The sequence below is a fragment of the Corvus kubaryi genome, unplaced genomic scaffold (assembly GCF_017639235.1).
Source record: "Corvus kubaryi isolate FWS band 111438036 unplaced genomic scaffold, C.kubaryi_AGA036_p1.0 37387, whole genome shotgun sequence".
Taxonomy (NCBI): domain Eukaryota; kingdom Metazoa; phylum Chordata; class Aves; order Passeriformes; family Corvidae; genus Corvus; species Corvus kubaryi.
The window spans coordinates 7350133-7376845 of record NW_024581129.1 but is presented as its reverse complement, the minus strand read 5'-3'; the positions used below and the strand labels follow the sequence as shown (position 1 = coordinate 7376845).

The window sequence follows — 26713 nt, the reverse complement described above, 5'->3', positions numbered from 1 at the left end:
TAAGCGCACCCGCACAGTTTATGTCAGGAACATCCATTGTGGTGCGCTTGGCAATTGGAGATGGACGCAGTGTGGAAGTGGAAACTCTTACAGCCTGGTTTTGAAACCAGAGCTGCAGGATGAAAAGAAAAAAAATGAAATTAATAGTCTTTCAAGGACATTCCGTAGTATCTGGTTTCCATGCAGGAGCGCAAAACAATGCTTCCAGTGTCGCAGGAAATCTGCAAATACTGGCGGAATGAAGGGAGCTCCAGCGCGCTCCGGCGGAGTGCTGGAGGATATTTATCCCCTTTTAAGAGTCTGCCATGTTAAACAATGTCTTCATTACTGTCTTTGAATTCATAACACTCATTATGCCAGGGCAGAGGGCTCAGTCCAGTGCTGGACAAGCCCATTTCTTCAGGGATTAAAGGAATTTAGACAGAGCACAGGGGTCAGAGTTCAACTGCTGTTGTGTCTGAGCCACTGGTGCCTCTAGAGCTCTGCGAGTGCTCTGCCAGGAAGGTGTGGTGGATGTCTGGAGATGTGCAGTTAGATTCCAGCTGAAAGCCTGGAACAATGTGCTGCTCCCTGGGAAAGGTGGTTCTTCCATCCCCATCTGGCAGCACAAGCAGGGTTTGCTGGGAATTCAGCACCAGGGACCAGAGGGACATTTCAGAAGTCATTTATGTTGTTAAAAAGTGTAAATAAATAAATCCAGAATGACCTAGGTCAGCCCGGTTTGGCGTTGGGTGGCTCTTGCAAACCAGTGACAGAACTGGGCAGTGTAAGAGCAGAGATGCAGCTTAAATCTGACCCAAAATCCATTGGGAATCCCTTCCTGCTGTTTCTTAGCACAGACTGGGCTGGTGCAGAGCAATTCCTCCTTGCAGCACCAGGTGCTGGGGTGTGTCCTTGGCTGTTGTCTGTGTTTTGGTGTCAGACCTTCTTGATGGAGCCTCTTGCCTTCCCAGGTATTCATCAAGAGGGGAGGAGTCCCTATCGTGTCCCTGGAGTGTGTTTCCTGCAAGGCTCAGTCTGTTTACGAGGTCAGCAAGAGCTCCTACGTGTACCTGGAGGGCACCTGCCAGAACTGTCACAACGACTCCAAGCTTGGGGTAAAGTCACAAGGCTTTGCTTCACCTTTGGTGGGCTCTGGAAGAAGGGGCAGGCAGAGGGGTCAGGGTGGAAAGGGAAAGAGAAATGAAGTCCTGGACATAAACTGCCGTAGAGACAAGGAGGGGAAGCAATTTCTGGCCACAAGCAGTGGCAGGTGGTTCTGGCTGAGTCCTTGTGGGGTCATTTCTAAGCCAGAGCCATGAGTGGCTAGCCCTTTCCACACAAAAGCCACTTTTTTTTCCCTATAAGAGATCTGTAAAGTGAAGTGGTTTTTCTCCCTGCTGGTTGGCATTTTGCCCATTATTCTGGCAGCTCAAGCAGAGGTGGTTCATTCTCTCCTCTTGTGCCCTCCTCTAATTCCAGCTTCCATTGCAGCCTGTGGAGTGAAGCAGGTCTCAGAACTGGAAGTCCTGTTGCTCCCAGCAAGCCCAGCATGTCCTTGCCTGGCATTTTCTGCCTGGTTATCTCACTGTTTCTCCTGTTATCACAGTCGTAGGTTTGTGCTATTAACGGTAACCACCCAGGCCACGTTCAGCTTGAAGCACATAAAACACAGTATCCCATGGAGACTCCACCAGTGCTTCATTTATTTCCTGTGTTTTGTACTCTGTATTATGAAATATTCTGTCGGAAGGTGATGTAATCCCAGAAACTAAAGTAGATCTCACAGTGGAAATATTCCCACCAGACATTTTGGAAAGGTTCCAGTTCTTGTTGCTGTAGCACACAAGACTAAAGCTGAATTATCAACTGCAAATTTGGCAGACGCTCCCACTAGAAATCTGTTACTTTTTATAAAAGACTCAATCTGAAAACATTTTAAGGACATAACTTCAGCTTCAAACCAAACCTCTCCTGTCTTTCCCCTGTCCATCCCTGCAGAGGTGGGCAGCTCACAGCTTTAAGAACAAGTCCCTCATCCTGGACAAAACAACCACGTCCACTGGCGACACGGGGATGAACCTGGTCCTGAGGCAAGGAGCCCTGAGAGATGGCGAGGGATACACCTTCACTCTGCACATCACAGACCTCACCACGGGGGAGGAAGGCTTCGCCTCCATCGACCTGCTGCCCAACCAACCCCCTGTGGGGGGGTCCTGCCGCCTGTCCCCCAAGGGACCCCTCAGGGCACTGGTGACAAAGGTGCACTTTGAGTGTGCAGGTGAGAGCACCTGCCAGCCCCTCCTGCTCCTCATGACCAGCTGCTCTTCCCACAGATGTTCCCTCCACCCCAAACTCCTACCCCAGGGCAATGTTGGTCAGGGCTGGGCTCAGCAGTGGTTTGGACCATGAGCAGCTTTGTGGGCCCAAATTGTGGAGCTCTCAAACTCACTGTGGCAGGCAGGCAGTTTAAAAATTCCTAACTCATGTAGGTGAATGGTGATATCCAGGCCAGACCAGTTCTTGTGGAAGGGACTGGTATTTCAGTGCAGGAAAAAGAAGATGGTGCCCAAAACTGAGTCACAGTATGTGGAAAGAATCAAAAGATGAAGCAGTGGGGCTGTCTCTGCCGTGTGGGCTGGATGTTCCCACCACCGTCACCTTCCCAACCAGCTGCAGAGACAGCAACAGTGAGCCCAGCTTTGGAGAAGTGGCCTGGCTGATGTCCCGTAGCCTTGGGCCAAGGACTAAGTGCCTCTGGAAACCAGATTTCCCCAAATGATCAGTGTTAGAGATTAGAGCTCTTTGTGCAGTGCCAGGAAGCCACGCTGGGAGGAGATGAATCTTGCTGCTTCCAGGGGGCTGGGCACCAAACTGGGGGAGCAGCAGAAATGTGTTTAGGGTGATGTGGTTGTAACTTCGGTATGTTTTGAGCTATCCAGAATAATGCTGGAATCAATTCTTCTTTGGAATGGTGGGAATTTCAGCTCTTAGTGATTGTTTTTAAGCTGAAGTGACAGAGGCAGGACACAGTGGCAGTGCCAGCACCTTCACTGGGGCTCACTGGCGAACACAATGAATTTCCCAACTGCCCAGCTCCCATGAAAGTCACCATAATTCCTGGGAGCTTCAAGGAAATCTTTGTGCAGATTTTGTCCTGGGCTCAGTTGTTCCTGAGAGGCTGAACTGCCGGAGAGCTGAGCCTCTGTCTAATGTCAGGACTTGTACAGATGCTGTGGCCTTTGTCAGTGCTGTTCCCAGCCTCAGCAGTTATTCCCCCTTGTTATTTTGATCATGAATTTTTCATAATCCCTTTAAATGTTACAGAACCCAAACACCCAGGGAGAAACTCCTAAACATCACAAAAATTCAGAGAGAATGAAGACACCCCTCCAGCCTGGTGGAGTCCTTGTGCTGTCCTCATTGTGGGGACAGTCTGCTAGAGCAGGGGACCCCTGCTGGGACAGCAGCAAGGGCAGGTCCATAGAACCATCAGAGAATCCTGGAATGGTTTGCGTTGGAAGGGTCTTTAAAGACCATCTTGTCCCTTGTCAGTCTTCAGCTCCAAACTCCATCCATGCTGAAGGGCTGAGCGGGATGGGACACCCCAGGGGTGGGAGGGGGCAGTGCCAGCTCCTTTGGGGTGGTGTCTGCAGCTCCCCATGCCCCTGTCAGAGCCCTGTGGGGTTTCCTTGCAGGCTGGCGGGACACAGAGGACGCCGAGGGGCCGCTGGTGTACATCCTGCTGGCCTCGCGCCACCGCCCCGGCCACTTCCACGAGTTCTGCGTGTACAAGGGCAGCCGGGCCGAGCACGGCGCCTTCCTGCCCCCCGGCTTCCACGAGAGCGGCTTCCAGGTGTCCGTGGCCGTGCTGGTGCAGGACCAGCTGGGAGCCACCGTGGTGGCTGTGAACCGGTAAGATGCTGCTGGCAGGCTGGGCTTTCCCTCGGCACCGTGTCCAGCTTCAGCTCCCAAATCCCAGGCTCGTGGCTTGGCCAGCGGGTCCCTGTCCTGATCCTGGGTGAAGGGTTTGCCTCCTGCAAGAGGCTGTTGGCAGGAAGGGGAGGGGAGGCTCAGCAGAAGTGCAGACAGAGAATTCCAGGCTTTGTGGGTCATTGCTGGAGGGGGAGGTTTTCCCAGGAGTTACTGCTGCCACGGAATCGTGGAACTGCTAAGTGGGAAAAGACTCTGGGATCATGGAGTCCCAGGGCTGGGCCAGTGAGGAGTCAGGCTGCAGGTCCTTGGTGTTTCTCATGCAAATGGGGCACCACGGCAGCAGCAGTGGTGCTTTTGTGGGTCACCCACCTGCCTCCCCTCCTCTCCCTCCCAGCCCAGTCTGCACTTCACCCAAATCCCTCTTTCCTTGCAGCTCCATTGAAATTGGCCTCCCCGAGGGGTTCCCCAGCCTCTCCCACTGGCTCTACAATCAGACTGACAGCGTGCTCCAGGGATTGGTGAAACAAGGGGACCCTCAGCAGGTCATTGAGTACTCTCTGGCTCTCATCACCATCTTGAATGAGGTAACGAAGCTTGTTCTGCCCAAGAGGGGCCTCCAGAAGTCCTTGCAATCGCCAGTAGAATTTTTGGGCCAGATTTTGTACAACAATCTCTGTAGGCAGGGCAGGAATTTGGGGCTATATTCCTGTTTCCCTGCCCAGGAAGAGGTTGCTGCATACCTGGAAGCCAGGCAGGGATGAGCTTCCCCCTGGGCACAGGCACCCTGCTGAGCTGGATAAGGACTGCACTCCAGGTACTAGACGGCTGCTGAGTGCCAGGCTGTTAAGATAATTGCTTGGAGAACAGAAGTGAAATTGAGGAAGTTCTGCTGGAAAACCAGCTCATTAGATCCCTCTGGGGAGAAGCAGAGGCAGGAGATGTGGAGTGCAGGGAACAGGTGACTCCAGCTCAGCTCAGCAGCCTCTGAAACTGCTCTTCACTCTGTTTTTTTCACTCTACCTTCCTCACTCTTCCTGCTTTTTCTTCCACCCCCCAGTATGAGCGATCCATGCTGCTGGAACCTGAGGCTGGGCATGAATTTGAGCTCCGGACCTGGACTCGCAACAACATCACAGAGACCCTGAACTCCCTGAAGGTGAACACGGTGGATGACATCCAGCAGATCTCAGCCGCCCTGGCGCAGTGCACGGTACGTCCCCTGCCACCACCTCTGAGCCTCCAGCTGCAGCTCCTCAGTCCTTGCTGTGCTTGCCTGGCTCTCTCCACACACAGCAGGGACAGGTGTCACTTGCTGGCATCGTCAGGGTTTCTGTGGTGAGGTCCTGGGTGCTGCCAGCTCTGCCCCTGGGAGCTCTGTGCTGCTCCTCTGGTACCTGTCCTGGTTGGCAGCTGCAGGTGGAGGCTGCAGGAGAGGCCTTCACAGGCTGGAGAATTGGAGAATCATGGAATGGTTTGGGTTGGAAGGGATCTTAAAGCTCACCCAGTGCCACCCCCTGCTATGGGCAGGGACACCTTCCACTATCCCAGGGTGCTCCAAGTCCTGTCCAACCTGGCCTTGGGCACTTCCAAGGGATGGGGTAGCCACAGCTTCTCTGGGCACCCTGTGCCAGGGCCTCCCCACCCTCAAAGGGAACAATTTCTTCCCAATATCCCATCTAATCTACCCTCTTTCAGCTTAAAGCCATTCCCCATTGTCCTGGCACTCCAGGCCCTTGTCCAAAGCCCCTCTCCAGCTCTTCTGGAGCCCCTTTAGGCACTGGAAGAGGGTCTAAGGTCTCCTCAGAGCCTTCTCTTCTCCAGGCTGGACACGCCCAGCTCTCCCAGCCTGGCTCCAGAGCAGAGGGGCTCCAGAAGCATTGGAATAAATCACTGGGGGAGTCACAGAATCCGTGAGCACAGACTGGGCTCCCATCAGGAGTAACACAAGTAGAGCTGCCTTGGGCCAGGGGCCAGTGCCCAGGTCTGATGCTCCTCCCAGCCGTGTTTCTGCCCTACAAGATGAGAAACCCCTCTCTGCTTTGCTCTGCTGCTCACTGGAATCACCGTGCTCCTGGCAGTTTGCAGCCCCCATTCCCGGTGCTGGGGCTGCTGCCTGGTGGATTTAGGAGGGAAGAGAGCCCGGTTACATAATGCACATGGGGTTTGGTGCTCAGCCAGGCTGCTCTGGCTCCTCCTCCCACCCTCCCCAAATCTTTGCTTTGCGGACTGGTTGGGTACCTTGGCCCTGGCTGTGTTTCCCCTGCAGGCAGGTCAGTGGTGGACAAGCACTGCATCCCACCCACAGAATCCTGATCTGCTCCCTTCCCTGCTTTTGAGCCTGCAAACCTCAAAAATCCCTTCTTTCTGTTCCCCTTTGTCCGGGGTTTGGGGTTCAGCACATCCCATTACATGCTGGACTGGTTTGTTTCTGTCTCTCCCACCTCCTCCTGCCTCGTGACTTGATCTTGCTGTGGAAGCTTAGATCTAGAAATAGAATTTTTATTCCATGGGAAAAGCTGACATTCCAGGATTACTTTGTGCTCTGGGTTGGAATGAAAATCTTAGGAAAATAGTACTCCAGAATTTCCCAAGTGGCTGAGACAAGTGGAGTTCACACATTCCTTTCCTGCACAAGTGTCCATCAGGGCTGATACATTTTTGATTTTACCTAAAAGGGAGAGGAAAAATCAGAATTAGTTTCTCCTGGAGGGATAAAAAAAGAATCTCAGATTTCTTGGTCAGTTCTCCTTCGTAAGTAGGAGCTGCCCTTGGGTGGTTCCTCCCCAGAACCTGATTCCTGACTCCGATTCACACAGTCTGTCCTGGCTTCTCCGAGCTTACAAATAAAGCAGAAAAGGGGGAATTCAAGACCTGCAGATGCTGTTTTGATTCTTCACCAAAACATATGGTGAATCACGGCTGAATCCTATGATGATTAAAAGAAAAAAGATGAATAAGAGCTAGGAACGGGGTTGTAACAGCTTCCATGTGTTGCCTCAGTCCCTCCCATCCAGCCCTCGAGAGTGCAGGAAGCTCCAGGCCATGGCTGGAACATTCTGTTTCTTGGACACATCTGGGAGCAGAGGGAGGGACATCCATCATGCCTGAGTGGCAGGATTCCTCCCACAGCCTTCAGGAGTGTTTAGACACTGAAATGAATTCAATTGGGGCTAAATCCTGCTTCCACTGGAGGTCGTGGAGTGGATGGAGGAATCCTATCCAGCTCTTCCTGGTTGGTTTCTGTGTGTGGCCCCAGAGGGGAGATGTGCCTGGTCCTTATGAGTGAACACCAGGGAAATCAATTTAGAATCAGAATCCTGGAATGGCTTGGGTTGGAAGGATCAGGTTGCTCCAAGCCCTGTCCAACCTGGCCTTGAGCAATTCCAGGGATGGAGCAGCCACAGCTTTTCTGGGCAACAATTTTCTCCCTTCATTCCTTTTTCCAACCCAAAAGCGTCCTCTGCCAGGCATCCTCTGCCTGCCTGTACATTGGCACCTTGGAATGTCCTGGGAGGGAGGTGGAAGAGTCTTGGACTCTTGGGACGTGCTGAACCCCAACAACTTGCTGGCCACTCTCAGTATGAGCAGGGCAGCCTCTGCTGTCCCCTCCCCAGGGCTGGACAGGGCATGGGGCACTTCCAGAGTGAAAAGGTCTCCTCAGGACTGAGCCAGCTGGGCTTTCCCTGGAGTGTTCCTGCTCTGTCAGACACTGGTCCCTTTGCAGGTGGTGAGCAAGGAGCTAGTGTGCAAATCATGCCTGACAAGGACCCTGAACAAGCTGGAGACCATGATGACCATTCTGCAAGGGGAGACCACCCAGGGCACGGTGACACCAACTGGCATTGCCGACAACATCCTCAACATCACAGGTGAGCTTTGTCCTCTAGGTGGGGGACAGGGGACTGGCTCAGGGGCAGGAGGACACCGAGGGGGGCTTTCAGGCTCCCTCCTCTGCCATTTGAGCTTTGGCCCAAATTTTTAGGAAATTGCATCTGCCATTTGGAGTGTGGCATCCCAGCCCTCTCTTCTCCCTGCGCTTTTCCCAGGGTTGTCCTGGCTTTGGCAGCTGCCTCTGTGGACGCTTAAATCTGACAGTTGTTAATATAACTCACTATTACTCCTAATAAGCTCACTAAGACTCCAGGGGTTCTCTTTTTAGTAAACAATGAGTAACAGCTATGGCTTCCAGATGCTTGTCTTCCTGGTTGGAGTCCGAGGAGGCTGTCAAACCTCACTGGGGCATCTGGGAACACTGCATGGAAATTGCCACCTGGGTGACCTGGGGGGAAGCAGAGACTCCTTCTCTGCACACCTTGTTACCTCTGCACTCCTTTCTGAGTGTTGTGCACTTTATAGTGCAAAAGCATAGGAACATACATTTGTTTTATCCATTCCTTGCCTGCTTCCTGAGTGGTGGTTCTCTTCACTACACAGGAGGGAAATCAAGCATGCTGTGATTAAGTATTCCTCACCAAACCTGGTAGATTAGAGAGGCTGCAGGAACTGCTGACAGCTTTGCTTTTAGCTCTGGGCTATGAACACTCCAGTGGGGAAGGTCATGTGCAGAGGAACAGTGAGAAGACAGCAAGGAAAGCCTTGTCTGATTGCTTTGGGAAGGTGTCAGGTGTTCTCCTGACTGTAGCAGTTTATCCAGGCTATTTACCACTTCCTTTTCATTTCTCTCCTGGCAGGTGACCTAATCCACCTTGTCAATACAATTTCACAAGAATCCAAGCCCCAGGAGCTGCTTGCTGATTCCCACAATTTGCTGCTGGCTCCCAAAGCCTACAACCTGTCTTCCAGCCTGATGCGAATCCTCATGAAATCTCGGGTGCTGAACGAAGAGCCCCTTGAGCTGGTGGGAGGAGAAATTAAGGCCACAGGCAAGAGGTCTGACCCCTTTAACTTGCTTTGCTACGAAAACACACCAAACTGCCAGTTCTCCATCCCCCAGGCCTTCAACTCCACTCTCTCCAACCTGACGGATGTCATCCAAGTCATGTTCCAAGTGGACTCCAATCCCTTCCCTTTTGGGTACATCAGCAACTACACCGTGTCCACCAAGGTCGCCTCCATGGAGTTCCAGACACACAACGGGGTGCAGATCCCCATCGGGAGCCTGGACTCTGAAAAAGCCATCACTGTGATGGTCTCAAACAACACAGACCCCAAAAATCTCGTGGCTGGCACGAAAGTCATCGAGGCAAGAACGTCCGTGAACCTGATTGTGATCATGGAGAGCAACAACAGGGAAGCAGGACTGCACTTCCAGCTCACCTACAGAGTCTTCAATGGTAGTTCAGACAAATCCATCTCTTTGTTAATTCTTCCTGTGAGAGAGGAGAGCTGGGTGTGAGGGATAACTGGTGGGGGAAGGGATGCCAGGTGTTGGCAGTAGGTTCCACACTGTGTGGTCGAGGTTCTGGCTATCCTGGACAATCTCCAGTGCCCAGTGTCATCCTTGCTTGTGGATTCTGGCCCTGAGAAGCCTTTTGCTTTTCCCAGCCCTTCTGTTGAGCCACGTTAGCCCTGGAGGGCATTGTCCAGTCCCTGTCCCGGGCAGGTCCAATGGTATTCAGTGCCTGGGGATCCTCTGAGGTGCACACTGAGAGAGCGCAGTCTGGAGAAGCATCTCTCACAACTTTCTGCATTCCTTATACTCTTCCTTGAGCCCCAGTGCTGGCAGCAGACTTGTAGTTGAGTCTCCCAGGGGTTTTTAAAGCCACTTCTGTTCCTTCCCCTCCCCACAGAGCATTACCTGGCCAGTGAGCCCGAGCCCTTCATCATGGCCTATCTCCATCACGAGCCCCAGCCCAATGAGCACAACTGCTCTGCCTCCAAGAGAATCAGCCTGGATGCCCTGGCTGGAAGTGACCACAAGCTCTACACCTTCTTCACCTCACCCAGGTAAGAGAAGCCTCCCTGGTAATTCCTGTCAGCCACAGGCTGTGCTGTGGATGCATGTGATGGTTGCTCAGGTGGTCTGTGGAACCCCTGAGTATCTGCACTGCCAAAGGGTGTAAATTACACCATGTTCACTGGGCTTTTCCTCCTTTGTGAGTGCATCCCTGCCCCTGCAGCTGGATGCTTACCCTGGACACACCTGCACCAGAATGTGGGGGAATCATCTCCTTGCTCTTTCCCTTCTCCAGAACGGACGATCCTAACCAGAAGTACTACCTGAACATCACCAACCACTTCAGCTGGTCGCCAGTGGAGGTGACCCTGGGGCTGTACACATCCCTGTGCCAGTACTTCAGCGAGCAGGAGAAGCGCTGGAAGACGGAGGGAATTGTCCCCCTGGAGGAGACCAGGCCAGACCAGGCTGTGTGCTTGACCCAGCACCTCACAGCCTTTGGGGCCAGCCTCTTTGTGCCCCCAAACTCTGTCCAGTTCATCTTTCCTGTGAGTACAGCAAAGCAGAGGCTGTGCAGTGTTGTCAAACATAGAACAGGTTGTCATCACCTGGAGCAAAGCCTGAGGCTCCTGTTGGCTTCATGTCTAAGCTGGCACCAGCACAGGCATCTGGGAGCCTTTGGGAGGTGCAGATGGGCACAGCTCAGGAGAAGCTGTGTCCCCTGCTTGGGAATCCTGGCTGGAAACAGACCTTTGCAGATGGCTTTATTCCCTGGCCTGGACACCTCGCACTGTGTCTCCCTCTTAGGGAGATGCCGAAACTTTCCTCCCAACTGTCACCCAGCACCGTTTGATCCCAGAGAGTCGCACCTGCCAGCTGCTCCCTGCATCCCAGGGGCATCCAGGCTCTTCCTCGCTCTGTCCCTGTGACGTGAGTGGGAGCAGGGAGCTCCTGGCAGCTGCTGCTGCCGGCTGTGCGGGGCCACGTCTGTGAGCGGGGTGATGGCCAGGAAGGAGGCAGGGAATGGGAGCTGGATCCTCCTGGGCTTGCCTTTCAACACTTCTCTTTTCTCCAGGCTCCAGGCCCAGGGCTGAACTACATCGTGCTGCTGACATGTGCCGTGTGCTTTGTCACCTACTCGGTGGCTGCGCTGATCGTGCACAAGCTGGACATGATCGACATGAACCGCGTGGGGGTGATTCCCTTCTGCGGGAAGAACGGGATGTACAAATACGAGATCCTGGTGAAAACGGGCTGGGGCAGAGGGTCAGGTGAGCCCACAGCCTGCTCCCATGCCTGGTTCCCAGGGGAACACCTGTAGTTCACCTGAGGTCCCACCTCAGCATGTCACGCTCTGAACGCTCCTCACGGAGCCCAGAGCTGAGCTGCAGCTTCAGTCCAGGGCTTCCCACAGCATCCCAGTTTTTATTGTGTGGTGATGGGGCAGGTCAAGAGAATGGTTTGGGTTGGAAGGTTCCTCAAAAACCTTCTGGTTCCAACTTCCTGACATGGGCAGGGACACCTTCCACTAGGCGATGCTCTCCCACCACTGGCTGTTGTGGTGGGACAACCAATTGCTGCTGGAAGGAACCACTCAGGAGAGAAATTCCTTCATCCTGCCTTCCTTGACTGGGCTGTGGTTGCAGAGGCAGAGATTGTTCCTCACTTCTGACCCTCTCCTGCCTTGTAGGCCCTTTGGATGGATCCTTTTGCTGTCTTCCAGGATCCATTACTTTGTTTGGAATCTTTCCCAGCAGCAGGCAGGCACAAAGTTTGGCTTGTGTTTGGGGGCTGGGTTTGTGATAGAGCTGTCACAGGCAGTGCTGGGGTCCAGCTGCACCTCGGGTGGGCTTCCCTGAGAGAGCCCCTTCCTTCCCTGCAGGTACCACGGCCCACGTGGGCATCGCCCTGTATGGGGTGGACAATAAAAGTGGCCACAGACACCTGGATGGGGACAACGCCTTCCACCGCAACAGCCTGGACGTGTTCCAGATCGCCACGGAGCGGAGCCTGGGCAGCATCTGGCGCATCCGCATCTGGCACGACAACAAAGGTGGGACATGGAGGGGCCACGTCCTGGGCCTGGACAGGGGGACCTGGCCTGTGGTGACCTGCTGGACTGGGGGGATATTGCTGGGGGACATGGAGTCTCCCTCACAGACTGGCCAGGTGCCACCCCAGACACAGACAGTGCAATGTCCTGTGTGCTGTGACCATAAATGTCACCTCAGGGTGACCTGGCTGTGCCATGCTTCCCTCGTGGGTACTGTGCAGTGCCCATCGATGACAATCACGTTGCACAGAAATGCTGCTGTCCCACTGACAGTGCTCCTGTGGCCCCCTCAGCTTCACAGGCTCACACAGGGAATGTGTGCCGTGAAATATTCCCTCGTCTCTCCCCGTTCAGGACTGAGCCCCTCGTGGTACCTGCAGCACGTCATCGTGCGGGACCTGCAGAGCAGCAAGAGCTATTTCTTCCTGGTGAATGACTGGCTGTCAGTGGAGAGCGAGGACAATGATGGCCTGGTGGAGAGGGAGGTGTTTGCTGCCAGTGAGTGCTCCACCTCCCCTGGGTCCTTCTCACCCCTGGCACCTGGGCCCCTCCTTTTCTCCAGGCTGAGCTCCCCCAGCCTCTCATGGTGCTGCAGACTCTTCCCCAGCTCTGTTCCCTTCTTTGGACACACTCCAGCCCCTCCATGTATTTCTTCTTGTGAGGTTCCCAGAACTGACCCCAGGATTGGAGGTACCTCAGCAGTGCCCTGCATAAGGGACAGGGCCAGTGGCCACACTGTCTTTGGTACAAGCCAGGTGCTCTTGCCCACCTGGACACAGCTGGGCTCATGTTCAGCCACTGTCACCCCCAGATCCTTTTCTGCTGGGCAGCTTTTCCATCCACTCATCCCCAATGAGCACTGCATGCGGAGGGACGCTGTGGATGCAGTGTGGATACCTCTGGAGTACCAGTCTGTTGGGAGGGACGTGGCCAGCCCAGCCAGGTCCCCTCAGTGGTGCAGCCACCCTGAGTCTGTCACTTTGTCCCCAGGTGAGAGTGAGCTGAGGAGCTTCTGGCGGATCTTCGTGGCGGAGCTGCAGCGCGGGTTCTTCGAGAAGCACGTGTGGCTGTCCCTGTGGGACCGCCCACCCCGCTCCCGCTTCACCCGTGTCCAGAGGGCCACCTGCTGCTGCCTCCTCATCTTCCTCTTCCTCTGCGCCAACGCCGTGTGGTACGGCGTGGTGAGCAACGTCCACCTCAGGTGTGTGCATGGTGTGGTGAGCAACGTCCACCTCAGGTGTGTGCACGGTGTGGTGGGCAGTGTCCACCTCAGGTGTGTAAAGGGTATGGTGGGCAATGTCCACCTCAGGTGTGTCCCCACCCAGTCCCAACCTGCTCAGGGCCCTCCTACCTGTCCCATTGGGGCAGGACACATCTTCCATCCACTGGGAAGAGCTTCCTTGCTTATGCCTTGAGTCTGCCCTCCCCATTCTAAGGAGTCTGGGACCAGGCCATGGATGATGGATGACCAAAGACAGTCTGATTTTGGTTTTCAGGCCCATTTTCTTCTCTGCACATCTGGAATTCCTGGTTGTGCACTTCAGTCTCCTGTCTGCTTACCTGACAACCCCAAATGCTTCTGCTGACATCTGTCTCTGATCCCTCTCAATTCCTTGCAGCAATGTGGCTGTTTCCAGCCTGATCCCTGTCAGCGTGGACACGGTGGCTGTTGGCCTGGTGTCCAGCGTGGTGGTTTACCCTCTCTACCTGGTAATTTTATTTCTCTTCCGGATGGCTCGTGGCAAGGTAAGGAGCGGGGTTGGTTGCAGGTTGCTCAGATGGGTGGGAGGCCACCAGGTTTGCTTTTGGGAGGCTGAATTCTGCCTTTCCTGGGACCTCACTCCTCCAGCCTGCCTCTGCACTTGCCTGGTTGTGCTGCACCAGGGCCAGACCCTTCCCTGGTCTCTGCCTCCCTCCCTGAGCTCAGATCACTGCTGGACTCTGGCAGTGCCCAGGCACCAAAAGGGCAGATTTTAGAAGCTATTCAGGCACTTCCTCCCTCAGGATTTCAGTGTGTGACAGGCACCCAAATGCCAAAGGCAGAGCCTGGGAGCTGCTCAGTGGAGCCTCTCTGATGTCTGCCCTGGGTCTAAGCTCAGCTGGCTGAGCAGAGCTGTGGTGAGGCAGCTGGGAAGGGATTAGCTGGAGATTTAACGACTAGTTAAGCACAATTAGCAGCCCCATTAAGTATTGCAGCCAGCTGCTCAGGGAGTGATGAGCAGCAAATGTGGCTGATGCTGCTGAGAGCACACAGGAAAAGCTTTCAAACTCGGGGACTTCGTGGGAACTTGTACCTGAGATGACTTGGGTGGCCCTGGCTGTGGCACGTGTGGGTACAGGTGTCTGGGAGGCCGTGGAGGATGGGCATGTGCCTGTTCTCAGCAGCAGTGGCAGTGTCACCTCTGTCCCTCCTGTGTGCCCTGCAGGTCTCCATCAGCCACACAGTGACTCACTCAGACCAGCAGTCCCTGGAGATTGATAACTACCTGGACTCCTCAATCCTTGACAGCTCCTTCCCCACCTTCCCCGGGCTCCAGGCAGAGGTAACTGCTTCCCTCCCCACAGCTGGGCAGGCTCCTGGAGGTGTGGGCCCAGGGTTAAGAGCAGCTCAGTGACTCCTGATGTTCCCAACCCGCTGCTTTCACCAGGCACAAACCTGTGTCACGTTCCTGAAACGTTTCTGTTCCCTGCAGGCCTTCTCTGAGCAAACCAAAACAGATCTGTTCCTGGAGGACTCCAAGAGGTGAGTGAGGTTCTGGGGATGGAGCAAGCAGGACTTTAGTCTGTGCTTTGCTGGGCTTGGCTTGTGCTCCCACAGCTGTTTCCCTCTACAATCCCACACAGTTCATTTTCTTGTGCTCCCCACATTCCTGACCGCCCCCATTCCTGTTTTTCCACAGCCTGGTGCGGTGGCCCTCCAGCGAGGCCCTGCTCAGCTGGCCAGACCTGCTGAGTGACCCCTCCATCATGGGCAACACCATCCAGAAGCTGAAGAGAGGCCGGGCCAGCCGCCACCTGGGGCTTGAGGCCCCACTGGCCACTGAGGAGGACACTTTGTCCCTTGGGATTCACCAGGGGCAGCCCCGGTACTTCTCGGCCTCAGGTGAGCCCCCCCGGCTCAGGGCAGAGGTGGAACAACAGAGCTGCTGCCATCACCACTGGCCTCACTCTGAAGGGCAGGGGAGGAGGGTTGTGTCTGTTTAGGTGGGATTTTAGTCTGGGAAAGCGGAAATCCTGGTGGGCGTCAGACTGAGGTGGGTGGTCCCACACTGCCAGCAGACTGGGAGCCAGGAGAGGCGTGTTCCCATGGGAATGCTGCAAGCAAGCAGAACTTCCTCACTGGCTGCAAAGACACAGTGTGTCCTAGAGCCTCTGGACATGGCTGGAGAAGGAGAACTTGGCCTCTTGAACCAGCAGTTCCCTGCCCAGCTCTGTGGCCAAGCTGGGATAGACAGGAACTGGAGGGCAGGGAGCAGGGGAGGGCTGTCCCAGGGAGGAGGACATCACCATGACCCTCCTCCTCCTCCTCCCCAGTTCCACCACGTGGCTGAGCCATGTCCTGGTGTGGTGCTGGGTGCTGAGCTCCTGCCAACGCTGTCTGTGCTCTCTCTTTCCCAGATGAGGATCTGATCCGGCAGATCCTGGCGGATGGAGCCAGTGGCATCTCCCACTCCCAGGACCTGGGGCCATACATGAGGGCAGAAACAGATCTGATCTCAGGCCTGTGAGTGTTTGGGGAGCAGAGCCCCCATGGAGTCAGAGCCTCCCACCCAGCTGAACTGAGCTGGGTTTGGGACACTTTCACGGGTCACTCTGTTCCTGCTGGCCATGACTCCTGCAGCCCCCACAGCCACAGCTCCAGGAGAGCACTGCCACCCTTCCAGGAACCACCTGGATTGTCCCTTAAAGCCCCAGCTGTGTCTCCAGCACTTCTGGACTGCGGGCAAAGTGCTGGGATGAGGGTTCACTTCATGACACTGGTGGGAGGGAGAAGGGGATTCTACCCAAATCCCTATTGTGTTACCGTGCCCAGGACACTCTGACCACCAGCCACTGCAGAGTGGGCGGCCAAGGGAAGGGAGGGACTGTCAGGCCTTGTCCATGAGACAGACACAGAGCAGTGTCTGTGCCTCGGGGACATGTGTGATGTCCCAGGACTGGTGCTGGCCCTGGAGTTCAGCCCCCGTGGTGCCAGCCTGCTCAGCACAGAGCCAGCAGTGGCACAGCTCTCAGCAGGCTCCCCCTGTGCCTGGCAGGTCCAGCGTGTTCGGGGAGAAGGTGGAGACTGTCATGATGCAGAGGCTGAACGACAAAGGGCAGAGCGTGGCCCCTCCTCCCAGGGAAGTGAGCAGATCAGCCAAGTCCACCTGGACAGGTACCAGGGCTGTGCCCCCCGGGGTGTGCGGGGACAGGGCCCATCCCACACTACAGCACTTTGGGGGGGGGCGCAGTGGGGTAAATGGAAAATAAAATAGAGCCTTAGGAAGGGTTGTTCCCTGCTTGGGATATCGGTGCTATTTCCTGCCAGCTTCTCTTGGAGGCTGGATCTCAGTAAGCCCTGGGCCAGCACTTGTGCTGTGACAGTCCCTGCAGTGTCCCCTGGGGAGGCTCTGCTCCCTCCTTCCCCAGTTACTCTGCTCCCTGCACGCTCTGCAGCCATCAGTCGTAGAAATGTGTGGGATGATCCCTCTGAACTCACCCAGGACTGGTGGCAGGCTCTCTGCTGGGATGAGTGCTGAGCTCAGCCCTTCCTGTGCCCACCGGACCCTTTGCAGTGATGTTCACACTCACTCTCCCTCCTCCTCCTCCTCCCAGTTGCAGACCAGACATTCAGGAAGCGCCTGCTCCCGCCCTGGTGCTCCCTCCTGGCTCACGGCATCAGCCTCCTGCTCTTCGCCACCTCCGCCGGCGTCTCCGTGTGGATCGGGGTGGGCTTCTCCTCCAGCGTGGCCCTCATGTGGCTCATCTCAGGGATATTCAGCTTTCTGGCTTCGTTCCTGGTCTGGGAGCCTCTGAAGGTGAGGATGGCACAAGTGCACCGGCACAGACCTGTACGTGGAATTAACAGCTGGAATTAACATTGTCCAGCTGCTAATCACAGTCATGGAATTGTTAAGGTTGGAAAAGCCCTTTAAAATGATCAAGTCCAACCATCAACCAGCACCACCACCATGTTCACCACTAACCCATGGCCCCAAGTGCCATATTCATGTGGTTTTTGAACACTTCCAGGGATGGTGAATCCACCACTGCCCTGGGCAGCCCCTTCCAATGCTTGACAACCCTTTCCATGATGAAATCCGGTCAGAGTGAACACTGTGTGCATTGAATGGTCACTCCCATCCCCATATCCCTCAGAAGGATAGGATGTGGACACCAGCAGCAGTAGGAGAGGGAGGGCTGGTGGCACTTGGTTTTGAAGGTCCAGGTAGGAGTTTTGCCATGCTGGCTGTGCCAAGGGGCCCACGGGAGCTGCTGCTGGAATGCTGAGGTGGCACAGCTCCCTGCAGGCTCAGCACTCTCCCTGTGCCCCAGGTGCTGCTGGAAGCCCTCTATTTCTCCCTGGTTGCCAAGAGGCTGCACCCAGAGGAGGACGACACGTTGGTGGAGCAGCCCTGCGTGGAACACGTGTCCGAGAGGATCAGCAAAGTCCGGCCCCCACAAGGATTCGCCCTCTTCCAGGCCAAGGAGGAGGCCAGGAAGGTCAAGCTGCTGCACAGGATGCTCAAGGTGGGACATCTGCTGCCTGGTGCCCAGGGGTGAGACACGTCCGAGTGTGGGTTCTCCCAGTCCAGCTGGGATCCACTGAGTGCCTGGCTCTGGCTTCTGCCTCAGTTTCTCCATCTCTGGGTCTGATCCTGTTGCATGACCATGGAAAGCACTGCTCTGCTGCAGGATTGGGATCCAGCCTTTCCATGCAATCCCATTTTTACTCTCTGCTTCCCAGAATTTCCTCATCTACATGATGTTCTTGCTGGTGGTCCTGCTCACCAACTACGGCGACGCCTCCCGCACCAGCCGGGCCTTCCTCCTGCAGAGCTCCATCAAACAGCAGCTGGGAAGCAACGACTTCCTGCTCATCAAGAGGTACCTGCCAGCCCCTGGGGGGGTCAGAGAAGTTGTCTTTTGGGTCGTGCTCCACAGGCTTTTCCATAAGAGGTTCCTTGGTGCCCATGTGGAGCTGGGTGCTCCACAGCAGTCAGCAGGTCCTGTCTGTCCCTGTAGTTCTGCTCCACTGGAGAGCAGAGGGGCCTTTGGGGATTGCAAGGTTTAATTTCTCTGAGGTTTAGAGAGGTTCCCAGTGGGAAGGGGCTGTGGGAGTTGATGTTCATCTTTCTGGAGCTGCTTGAAAAGACACGAGCTGCTCTGTCTCCAGAATTTGCAGCCACAACTTATAGTCATGAACAGGGTCACGAGAGCCAGAAATGACATCTTGTCCAGAGTCTGCCTTTCCTCACTCTGCACATAAGTTTAACTGGATTAAATTTTCCCGGCTGGTTTTCCACACCCCTGGGAGCTCCCAGCAGCCCAGTCTGGCTCTGGGGATCCCTGGGCTGAGGGTGTGTCTCTGCAAAGCCCTTGGCTCTCTGGGCACATCAGTGTGGCTTGTTCATGCCCCAAAGTCTCTGAAACTTTGCACCAATCTCACACCTTCCCCCCTGCAGGTCGGATCAGTTCTGGGTGTGGATGTCTCAGGTGTTCCTGCCTTACCTGTACAACAATGGCTCTGGCCAGGAGAGCCACAGCACCACGCTGGGGACAGCCCGGCTGCGCCAGCTCCGGCTGCGGGGAGGTAGGGCAGGGACAGTGGCTCTGCTGCCACAGGGGGAGGTGACAGTCCTGGAAGGATGAAGTGGGCAGGTCTGGGTGCAGCTGGGGCTGAGGGGAGGCAGCAGAGGTTATGGAAGCAGTGGATCATGGAATCCCAGAATGGTTTTCATTGGGAGGGATCTTAAAGCCCATCCCACCCAGGGACACCTTCCACTATCCCAGGCTGCTCCAAGCCCCATCCAGCCTGGCCTTGGACACTTCCAGGGATTCAGGGGCAGCCACAGCTTCTCTGGGCAACCTGTGCCAGGGCCTCCCCACCCTCACAGGGAAGAATTCCTTCCCAATATCCCATCTAATCCTGCCCTCTGGCAGTTTGAAGCCAGTGATGTCTCCAGGGACCAGAGTGCTGGTCCACTGTTACCCAAGGCCAGTTGGGATGTCTCTGTTCTCCTCCACTTGTACCCAGCTAATCCACTCTGAGTTGGTGGCATGGATGTATCGTGACTCCTAAATTGGACAGCTCTCTATTTTTATTGTTAATAACCATCCTTTTCTGAATCCCTGACTTCTGCATGCCCCTTCTCTCACCCTGGTGCACTCATGGAGATGAATGCAGAGGGGTTGGGAGGAAGGGCGGTGCTGTGAGCTTAGCACTGGCTGTGCTGGCTCCCTGTGGCTCACAGGGTGCTCTCATTCCAGCTGAGTGCCAGCAGAGTGCCCAGGATATCCTGCAGGCCTTGGGCAGTGCCCAGAGGAGCTGCACTGACCAGCACATCTTTGCCACTGCTGACTATGGAGTGGGCTGGGAGAGCACAGCTGGAAATGGGACGGCAGCATGGGTACACTCAGCACCCGACCTAGCGGGGTAAGGGCTGCCCTGCCTGCTCCCACCCCTGCTCCCACCCCTGCTCCTCCTCCAGGGATCCTTACAGACCTCTCTAAGGTCTTTACAAGTGCGTCGGGTTGTTCCCAGCCCTCACAGCCCCTGAGCCTGGCAAAGGGCAGATGGACATGGAAATTCCAAAGGGTCTGAACAGCAGCGTTGTGCTGTTATGGGGGCCCAGGGGCAGAGGGTTCAACTCTGCACCTTCCAGGGCACAGACAGGGCAGGGGAACCCAGCACCCCAGGAGCAGCACTGGATTTCTGCTCAAGGGGGTGACAGGAGGTTGTCCTGCATCCTGGGCATAAATCACACTTGGTTTCTGCTCTGGTTTGTCCCCAGAGGCATCTCCATGCAAGTCTGGGCCACCACAGGGCTTGGGGCTGTTCTGAGGTTGGGCACATGAGGTGGATCAATGCACCTCTGTAATTTGTCTTGTGAAATAAATCCTGAGGGGGAGGATCTGCATCTGCACATTTGCTCCTGGCCTGCCATGTAGGAGAGCAACCAGTGTCCTTCAGCCTCACCCACAGCTCCTCTTCTTCTGCAGGATCTGGTACTGGGGCTACATCTCCTTCTATGACAGCAGCGGCTACGTGCAGGAGCTGGGTCCTTCCCTGGAGGAGAGCCGGGCTCAGCTGGAATTCTTGCAGCAGCACACGTGGATCGACAACATGTGAGTGTGGCAGGGGCAGAGGGAATGTCCTGCTGTCACCTGGGCTCCTCAGGGGTGCTGCTGGAGTGTCGCAGGGGCACAGGATGGATGTCCCACCCAGCAGTGGCCCCAGAGCTGGTGGTGTCCCAGCCCCTGAGCTGCTCCTGTCCCTCTGCAGGAGCCGGGCAGTGTTCGTGGAGCTGCTGCAGTACAACCCCAGCGTGGACCTGCACGTGGCCGTCACCCTGCGCCTGGAGTTCCCTGGGGCCGGCCAGGCCATTGCCGCGGTCACCATCAGCCCCTTCCCCCTGCTGAGGCTCAGTGGGGGGGTCACCCTGCAGCTCCTCATGATGGTCAGTGTGGGACCTCCCCTGCAGCCCCTGCTTTCTGCGTGAGGGGCTCTGGGGACCCTCACCCAGGCTGGTCACTGTGGACTCGAGCTGCCCTGCCTGAGGCCACTTGTCCCCACGTCTGTCACCCTGCCTGGGTTTGGTGTCAGCAGAGCCCTTGTTCCCTGGGCGCTGCCATCCTGCTACAGGGGCATTGGGTGTGGGCACTGGGGAGCTTCAGGAGGGATTAGGGTGTTGGATGAGCAAGGAAGGCAGGGCAGGATACAAGATGTGGTCCAGGGGTGTAATTTGGCCTGGTTTGGGGGATTTTGCTGTCCTGGGGCGCTGCGGGGTCCCCTGGTGCAGCCACAGCAGTCGGGGCTTGTCCTCTCATCTCCTGGTCGCTTCTCCATTCCTCTTCTCCTGGTACTCTCTTCATAACCTCTCCTGGTAACCTCCCTGTTCCTCCCCCAGGTTTTCCTCATGCTGTTTGTGGTTTACTTCGTGGTGTCGGAGTCTCTGGCCATCAAAAAGGAAGGCAGAGCCTACTTCACCCTGTGGGGCAACTATGGCCAGTGGGTTTTTATCCTGCTCACCACATGCACGGTGCTGGTACACCTCAGTCAGGCCACCCTGGCTGACCAGCAGTGGCTCAGGTACCTCAGCAACCGCAGGGGCTTCACCAACTTCTACCAGGTGGCCTTCCTGAGCTCCGTCTTCAGCAGCCTGGCCGCATCCCTCCTCTTCCTCCTGACCGTGCAGGTACGGGCAGGCTGGGAGAGCAGCACGTGGGTGGTGGGTGCTTTGGTCCTCCTGTGCTTGTCACCCCTGCACAGTCCTGGCAGGAGCAGAGCAGGTGGCAGGGAGGCCACGTGTGTCTCTGCTGTGCACTTCAGGTCTCTGAGGCCTCTGGGCCCTCGATTCCCCTGGGGAATTCAGCCAAGTGTGGCTGATGGGCTGATTCTGTCTGTAAGGAACCTGTGGACTGGGGTATTTGTGCTCTGATGGGTTTTGAGTTTCCCATGTGTTTGAGAGACCCGTCCTGAGCTGGGGGTGTGTCTGTAACTCCCTCCTCTCCCCTTCCAGGCTGCCCAGCAGCTGCGCTTCGTCCGACAATGGTCAGTGTTTGGGAAGACCTTCCAGAAGTCCATGAAGGAGCTGATGGCTGCAGGGGTGGCCTTTGCCCTCCTCCTCCTGGCCTATGCCCAGCTCGGCTTCCTGGTAACCACTCCTGCCCCCTTCCCTCACAGAGGAGCTGTTGGTGCTCCTGCTGCCCCTTGTCCCTCACCGTGGCATGACATGAGCAAAGCCCCTGGGTCCCCTGGGTGCTCCATGTGCACCCTGCCACCAGCACCTTTGGCCAGGGGCTGTTCCTGTCCCAGCCCATTTATGGGCCACCCCTCAGGGCCCATGTGGGAGGGAATATTGCGGGTCAGGGGAACACTCTGCTGCTGCTCCCTTCTCATTGCACCTCCTCTGTCCCTTCGCAGCTCTTCTCCTCCTCCTCCGAGTCCTTCCGCAGTGTGGGCAGCAGCCTCCTGCTGCTGCTGGCCCTTCTGCGGGGCAGCGCCAGCCTCTGGCCCTGCCTGCCCGAGGCCTCAGGGCTCTATTGCCTCTTCTGCACCACCTACATTGTGCTGGAGGTGTGGATTGTGCTGCGGCTGCTCGCGGTGGTGCTGATCCACAGCTACCGCGAGATGCACTCCGAGCTCTACCGCCCCGCCTTCGAGCCCCAGGACTACGAGATGGTCGAGCTGTTTGTGCGCAGGCTCAAGATGTGGATGGGCTTCAGCAAAGCCAAGGAGGTGAGGGCAGCCTGGGGACTCTGGAGAAGGGGCCTGGTGGCACAGAGCAGCATCCACCATCTTTAGCGTTTCCCTGCCTCTGGCTCCTTCCTGCAGCCAAGTTCCTCTGGCAGGCGAGGGCTGGAGCAGTGGCCACCCTTGGGGGCCCAAGAGCTGGGTTAGTGATGGGGAACCATACAGGCATCAGCTGCCCATTCTCAGCCCCACGGTTCCACAGGGCTTTATCTGGGATCCAGCCCCAGCCCACGGCCTGTCACACCAGGAATGGCTGGGAGCAGCCGTGGAGCTGTTTGGCGTGTTCCCACTTCCCAGCTCCTGCCCTAACCCTGCTCGTGCTCCCCTCTTCCCTCCCAGTTCCGGCACAAGGTGAGGTTTGAAGGGATGGAGCCGCTGCCCTCCCGAGACTCCAGCGACTCCAAGTCCTTCCGGGGCCCCACTCCCAGCGCTGCCTCCGACAGCTCCAGGGCCTCCACGTCCTCCAGCCAGCTGGACGGGCTGAGTCTCGTGCTGAGCACCCGCGACAGCCTGGAAGTAGACGCTGACATCCAGCGCCTCCTCTCCCTCTTCGAGATGCTGCTGGCGCAGTTCGACCGCGTCAATCAGGTGACGGAGGACGTGTCCCGCATCGAGCACCTGCTCGAGTTCTCCCGCAGCCGCCGCGCCCGCAGGAGGCACCGCGGGCCCGAGGGGGGCCCGGGCCAGGGCTGCTCGGGCGGCTCGGAGCAGGGCCCGTCCCCGGAGCTGTCGGACACGGACGCGCTGTCCCCGCGCTGTGCCGGGGCCGTGCCGGGCGGCCGGGGCGCGGTGCCCGGCCGGCTGCTGCGGGCCAGCCGGGGCGTCAGCGCGGCCGCAGGGTCACCGGGCAAGCCCTGTGCCGCCAGGAGGAAACGGCCCCTGCGGGCCAAGAACCGGGTGCACCCCACGGTCAAGTAACGGGGGTGCAGGAGCGATGCCCTGGCAGGGCTTTGCCGGGGGCGGGCTGTGCCCGCCCGGAGCTGCCGCGGCGGCTGGGCCGGCCGGGCACCGGGGCTCTCCCGCCATGCCGCTGGCACGGCCACCGGCCTTCCAGAACCGGCCCCACGGGAGCATTCCAGTGTTAAAGATGGAAGGGGAGAAGGCCGAGCCTTTCCCCAGGGGATGAGCAGGTGCAGGAGATCCCTGCTGGCTCACAGGGAGCAGCTGTGGGTTGTTTTATGGCCCCGGCTGCAACCGGCCACAGGTGGGGACTGGGTGGGCGCAGGGGGATGGGACAAGGCTCCCCCCCTTCCTTGCTGGCTGTGCCGGATGGGAAAGGGAGAGGAGAGCCCCAGGCCTCAAAGGTTTGAACCAAGTCTTGGATTTTTGTTGACCAGACGCACTGTGGAGGAAAGCAACAGCTTTCAAGAAGGTATTTAATCCACCTTGTTTTTTAAGCATAAATAGATATATAGGGAAATGCTATCTACACCCAGAGCAGTTAATTTCCAGTATTGGCTACTTTTATCCTCCAGAAATTGGTACTATTATTTGTATTTAAAGAAATTCAATATTTAAAACAAAGGACATTGCAGCGAGCTGGGGACAAGAGACCCCTGGGCTGCCTCAGCCACCTCTGAGCATGGGGTTCCCAAACTCCCAGCATGGGATTCCCAACTCCCAGTGTGGGGTTCCCAACGTGCTGGTGTCACTGCGGTCCCCACCTGCCCTGTCCCCCCGCCGTGGCCCCGGGGTGCAGGCGCCGCTGGCTGCTTGGCTTCTCTAACCCAAGGAATGTATTGCTCTAAGTATATGTACTTTTTTGGTTTACTTGTTCCTATGTACTGCCCAGCACTTTAAACAAGGCTTTCCTCGGCTACCAGTGACACGTGCGAGCTAAGAATGGGATAATATATCACAAAAGCAGTATTTTGTTTGTTTAAATCATAAACTGAAATGGACAGGGAGGAGGGGAGCACAGCCCCAGCTCAGGCAGCTGTGCCAGCACCTTCCCTGAGCACAAAGGAGGCAGGTGAAGCCCTGAGGGAGCTTTTTTTGGGGGCCCTCCAGCCTTGCCAGCTGGGATTCACCATGTGCTGGCCTACAGCTGCTGGGCTACAGCTGGCCTGTGCCATGGGGCCCCCCAGATCACAGCCTGGGGGTGCCTGAAGCCCTCTCCAGGGGCTGCCTTCCCCTCCTCAGCCCCATTTCACCTTATGGCTATTGTAAGTAATTTATACGGGGTTTGTTTGGTTTTTAAATGTATATATTTTTGTATGTTTGCTATATTTTCATAGCATCGGTACCGTGTTTGAAACATGTAGATAGGAGACAGAACACTATTGTCAGAGTTATTTAAAGGATGTATTAAGTGCTTCTTCCTGGGAATGTCCCATGTATATAAGGATTGGGTGTCTGTGTGTGTGTGTGGTGTGTGTGCTCTCCTAGGCTGGCTCGGGGCAGTGGCCACAGGTGGATGGGGAAAAGCCCCCAGTGGGCCCCTCCGTGTGTTCCAGAACCTGCTCCATGCTTTGGACAGGTGAGAAGGGTGGGAGGGAAGGCTGAGAGGGGCAGAGCTGCAGGGCAGGAGCCTCAGGTTCAGCTGCCTCTGGTGCTGGTGGGCCAGGAAGCACCTTCCCAGGACAGGGGAGACTTCTCCAGGCAGAGAGAGGGGGCTCCTAAAACACTTCCATTGTTCCATCCCCTCCTGAACCTCCCCTCCAGCCCCCAGCTGTGTTGGATATTTGTGAAGGTTTCATTCCAGCATCCATGTGCTTTCTTGGCCATGTGTGTCAGGGTGACTGCAGGGGAAACAGGGTGCTCGGGGATGCCTTTGGGACAGGTCTAAGTTACCTTTGGAAAACTCAGGTGCTGTTCAGGACAGACGTTGTGGAAAGGTTGTGGAGGGATGAGGGCAGGAGGAGACAAGTGAGGTGGTGCTTGGTTGGCATGGAGGTGTTGGAACAGCAGAGGGCACAGAGAAGTGGAGTGCAGAGGGGAGAAATCCAATACTGGTAACCAGGACAGGTTGGTAGTGGCAGAAGGGCAGGTGGGAGAGGGCAGTGAAGGGCCCAGAGGGCAGGAGTGGGACAGGGAGGGGCCTAGAGGGTGCCTGGAGCAGGCAGAACCAGCAGCTGGAGGCTGAGCCCAGGTGCTGGTCAGCTTTGTGCTCTGTGCTCAGAAAAAATCCCTGGTTTTCAAGTCAGAGAAAACTATTTGCCTTGGATTTTTTGTTCCTTTGACTTCCCAGGCAGCACAGCACCAGGCTCAGCTTGGCATATGCCTGTGACTCCTTTTTGATGACAGGGACAGTGCCAGTGCCATGTCCCCAAACCCCCAAGGCAGTAGAGGAGCAGTGGGGAGGTGTCCCAGAGACCTGGGATGTCCCCAGGGCCCAGGGCTGGAGTCCCTCCAGCTCCAAAGCTCCTTTCCCCCGCACACCTGCCCTGGCACAGCCCCTGGCACCTATGTGGAGCACCAGGGCTGTAGATCCAACCCCTCCGAGGGTCCTGTGGGAATTTTCAGTGATTGAAATGTCCCAAATTAACCAAGCAGGTCTTGGAAATCTCTTGAAGAGCCAAAAAGTTAAGTTCTGATGCAGGGGTCAGTTCTCAGCTTGAGTATCCCCATTAGAAGAGGTTGGGAGTAGGAGGGAAGTGTGGGAAGGAGACGGAGGCAGGAGGGGGCAGCAGGGCCCCAAATACTTGGAGCAGCCACCCCTAAGGTAAGGGGCAGCTGGAACAAAGATGCTCCCCAAACCCATCAGGATTTTTGTTCCCAAGTGCCTGTTCCTTGCCCTGCCTGTGTGCGTGAGTGTGACTCGGTGCGTGTGACTTTACCAAGTGCTCCTTCTGATCGGAGAGGAGCAGAAATGGGATCAGACAACTGCCCTACTTCTGGCCTTCCCTGAAGTACGGAGAGCAGCTCTGCCCCCCACAGTTCCTTGAAAAGCCCAGCCCTGCGTGGTGGGCAGCACCCACAGCTTCCAGCACTCACAGTTCTCAGTGCAGCAGTTCCTGTGCCAGCTCCAGCAGCATCCCAGGGTCCCCTCCATGTCCCAGCTAAGGCTCCTCTGCAGCCAGAGGCATTTAGTCATGGAGTTACACCCTCACAGCAATAAACTTGACTCAAAGCCCATAAATCCCCCTGAATGTATATTTTTGTGTCTGTAGTCACCGAAAGATGGTGTCTTATTTATTGCCTTGAATCTCACAATGATGCATCAGGATCAAGCTGCTTAAATGAAAAATGAAACCCCCATCCATTTGTTCCAAGGGAGAGGGAGGGACTTCTGTAAGTGCCTTATTTTTTTTTTTTTTCAAAGAACAACGATTATGACCAAAATGCCAATGGTTCCTGTCTGGTCAGCATTTCACTGCAAACAAAAATGGTGTATTTTTTAACTGTGGGGATGTTTCTTACAAACTGACAAAGTCAAATAAACACTGACTGCTAAAACCTGGCTCACGTGCTTTTGTCCTGCTCCAGACAC

At 56.2% G+C, this 26713-nt stretch overlaps 1 protein-coding gene across 3 annotated transcripts in view; it reads left to right on the top strand.

Moving 5' to 3' along the window:
- PKD1 (polycystin 1, transient receptor potential channel interacting) overlaps positions 1-26679 on the top strand; it is a 79434-nt gene extending 52755 nt beyond the window's left edge. For all 3 annotated transcript variants that reach the window (XM_042036889.1, XM_042036888.1, XM_042036887.1), the window contains exons 17-46: positions 954-1097; positions 1981-2260; positions 3678-3894; positions 4349-4499; positions 4973-5125; positions 7640-7784; positions 8607-9209; positions 9666-9822; positions 10068-10320; positions 10848-11043; positions 11655-11825; positions 12180-12323; positions 12816-13026; positions 13445-13571; positions 14252-14368; positions 14519-14568; positions 14726-14928; positions 15444-15549; positions 16082-16200; positions 16641-16843; positions 17361-17555; positions 17773-17912; positions 18491-18618; positions 19296-19461; positions 20028-20153; positions 20311-20485; positions 20936-21223; positions 21548-21682; positions 21952-22266; positions 22621-26679. In XM_042036889.1, the coding sequence (XP_041892823.1) occupies positions 954-1097; positions 1981-2260; positions 3678-3894; positions 4349-4499; positions 4973-5125; positions 7640-7784; positions 8607-9209; positions 9666-9822; positions 10068-10320; positions 10848-11043; positions 11655-11825; positions 12180-12323; positions 12816-13026; positions 13445-13571; positions 14252-14368; positions 14519-14568; positions 14726-14928; positions 15444-15549; positions 16082-16200; positions 16641-16843; positions 17361-17555; positions 17773-17912; positions 18491-18618; positions 19296-19461; positions 20028-20153; positions 20311-20485; positions 20936-21223; positions 21548-21682; positions 21952-22266; positions 22621-23199 (5997 nt within the window). In that variant the 3' untranslated portion in view covers positions 23200-26679. The remainder of the gene's footprint in view (positions 1-953; positions 1098-1980; positions 2261-3677; positions 3895-4348; positions 4500-4972; positions 5126-7639; positions 7785-8606; positions 9210-9665; positions 9823-10067; positions 10321-10847; positions 11044-11654; positions 11826-12179; positions 12324-12815; positions 13027-13444; positions 13572-14251; positions 14369-14518; positions 14569-14725; positions 14929-15443; positions 15550-16081; positions 16201-16640; positions 16844-17360; positions 17556-17772; positions 17913-18490; positions 18619-19295; positions 19462-20027; positions 20154-20310; positions 20486-20935; positions 21224-21547; positions 21683-21951; positions 22267-22620) is intronic.
- The last annotated feature ends 34 nt before the right edge of the window (positions 26680-26713 follow it).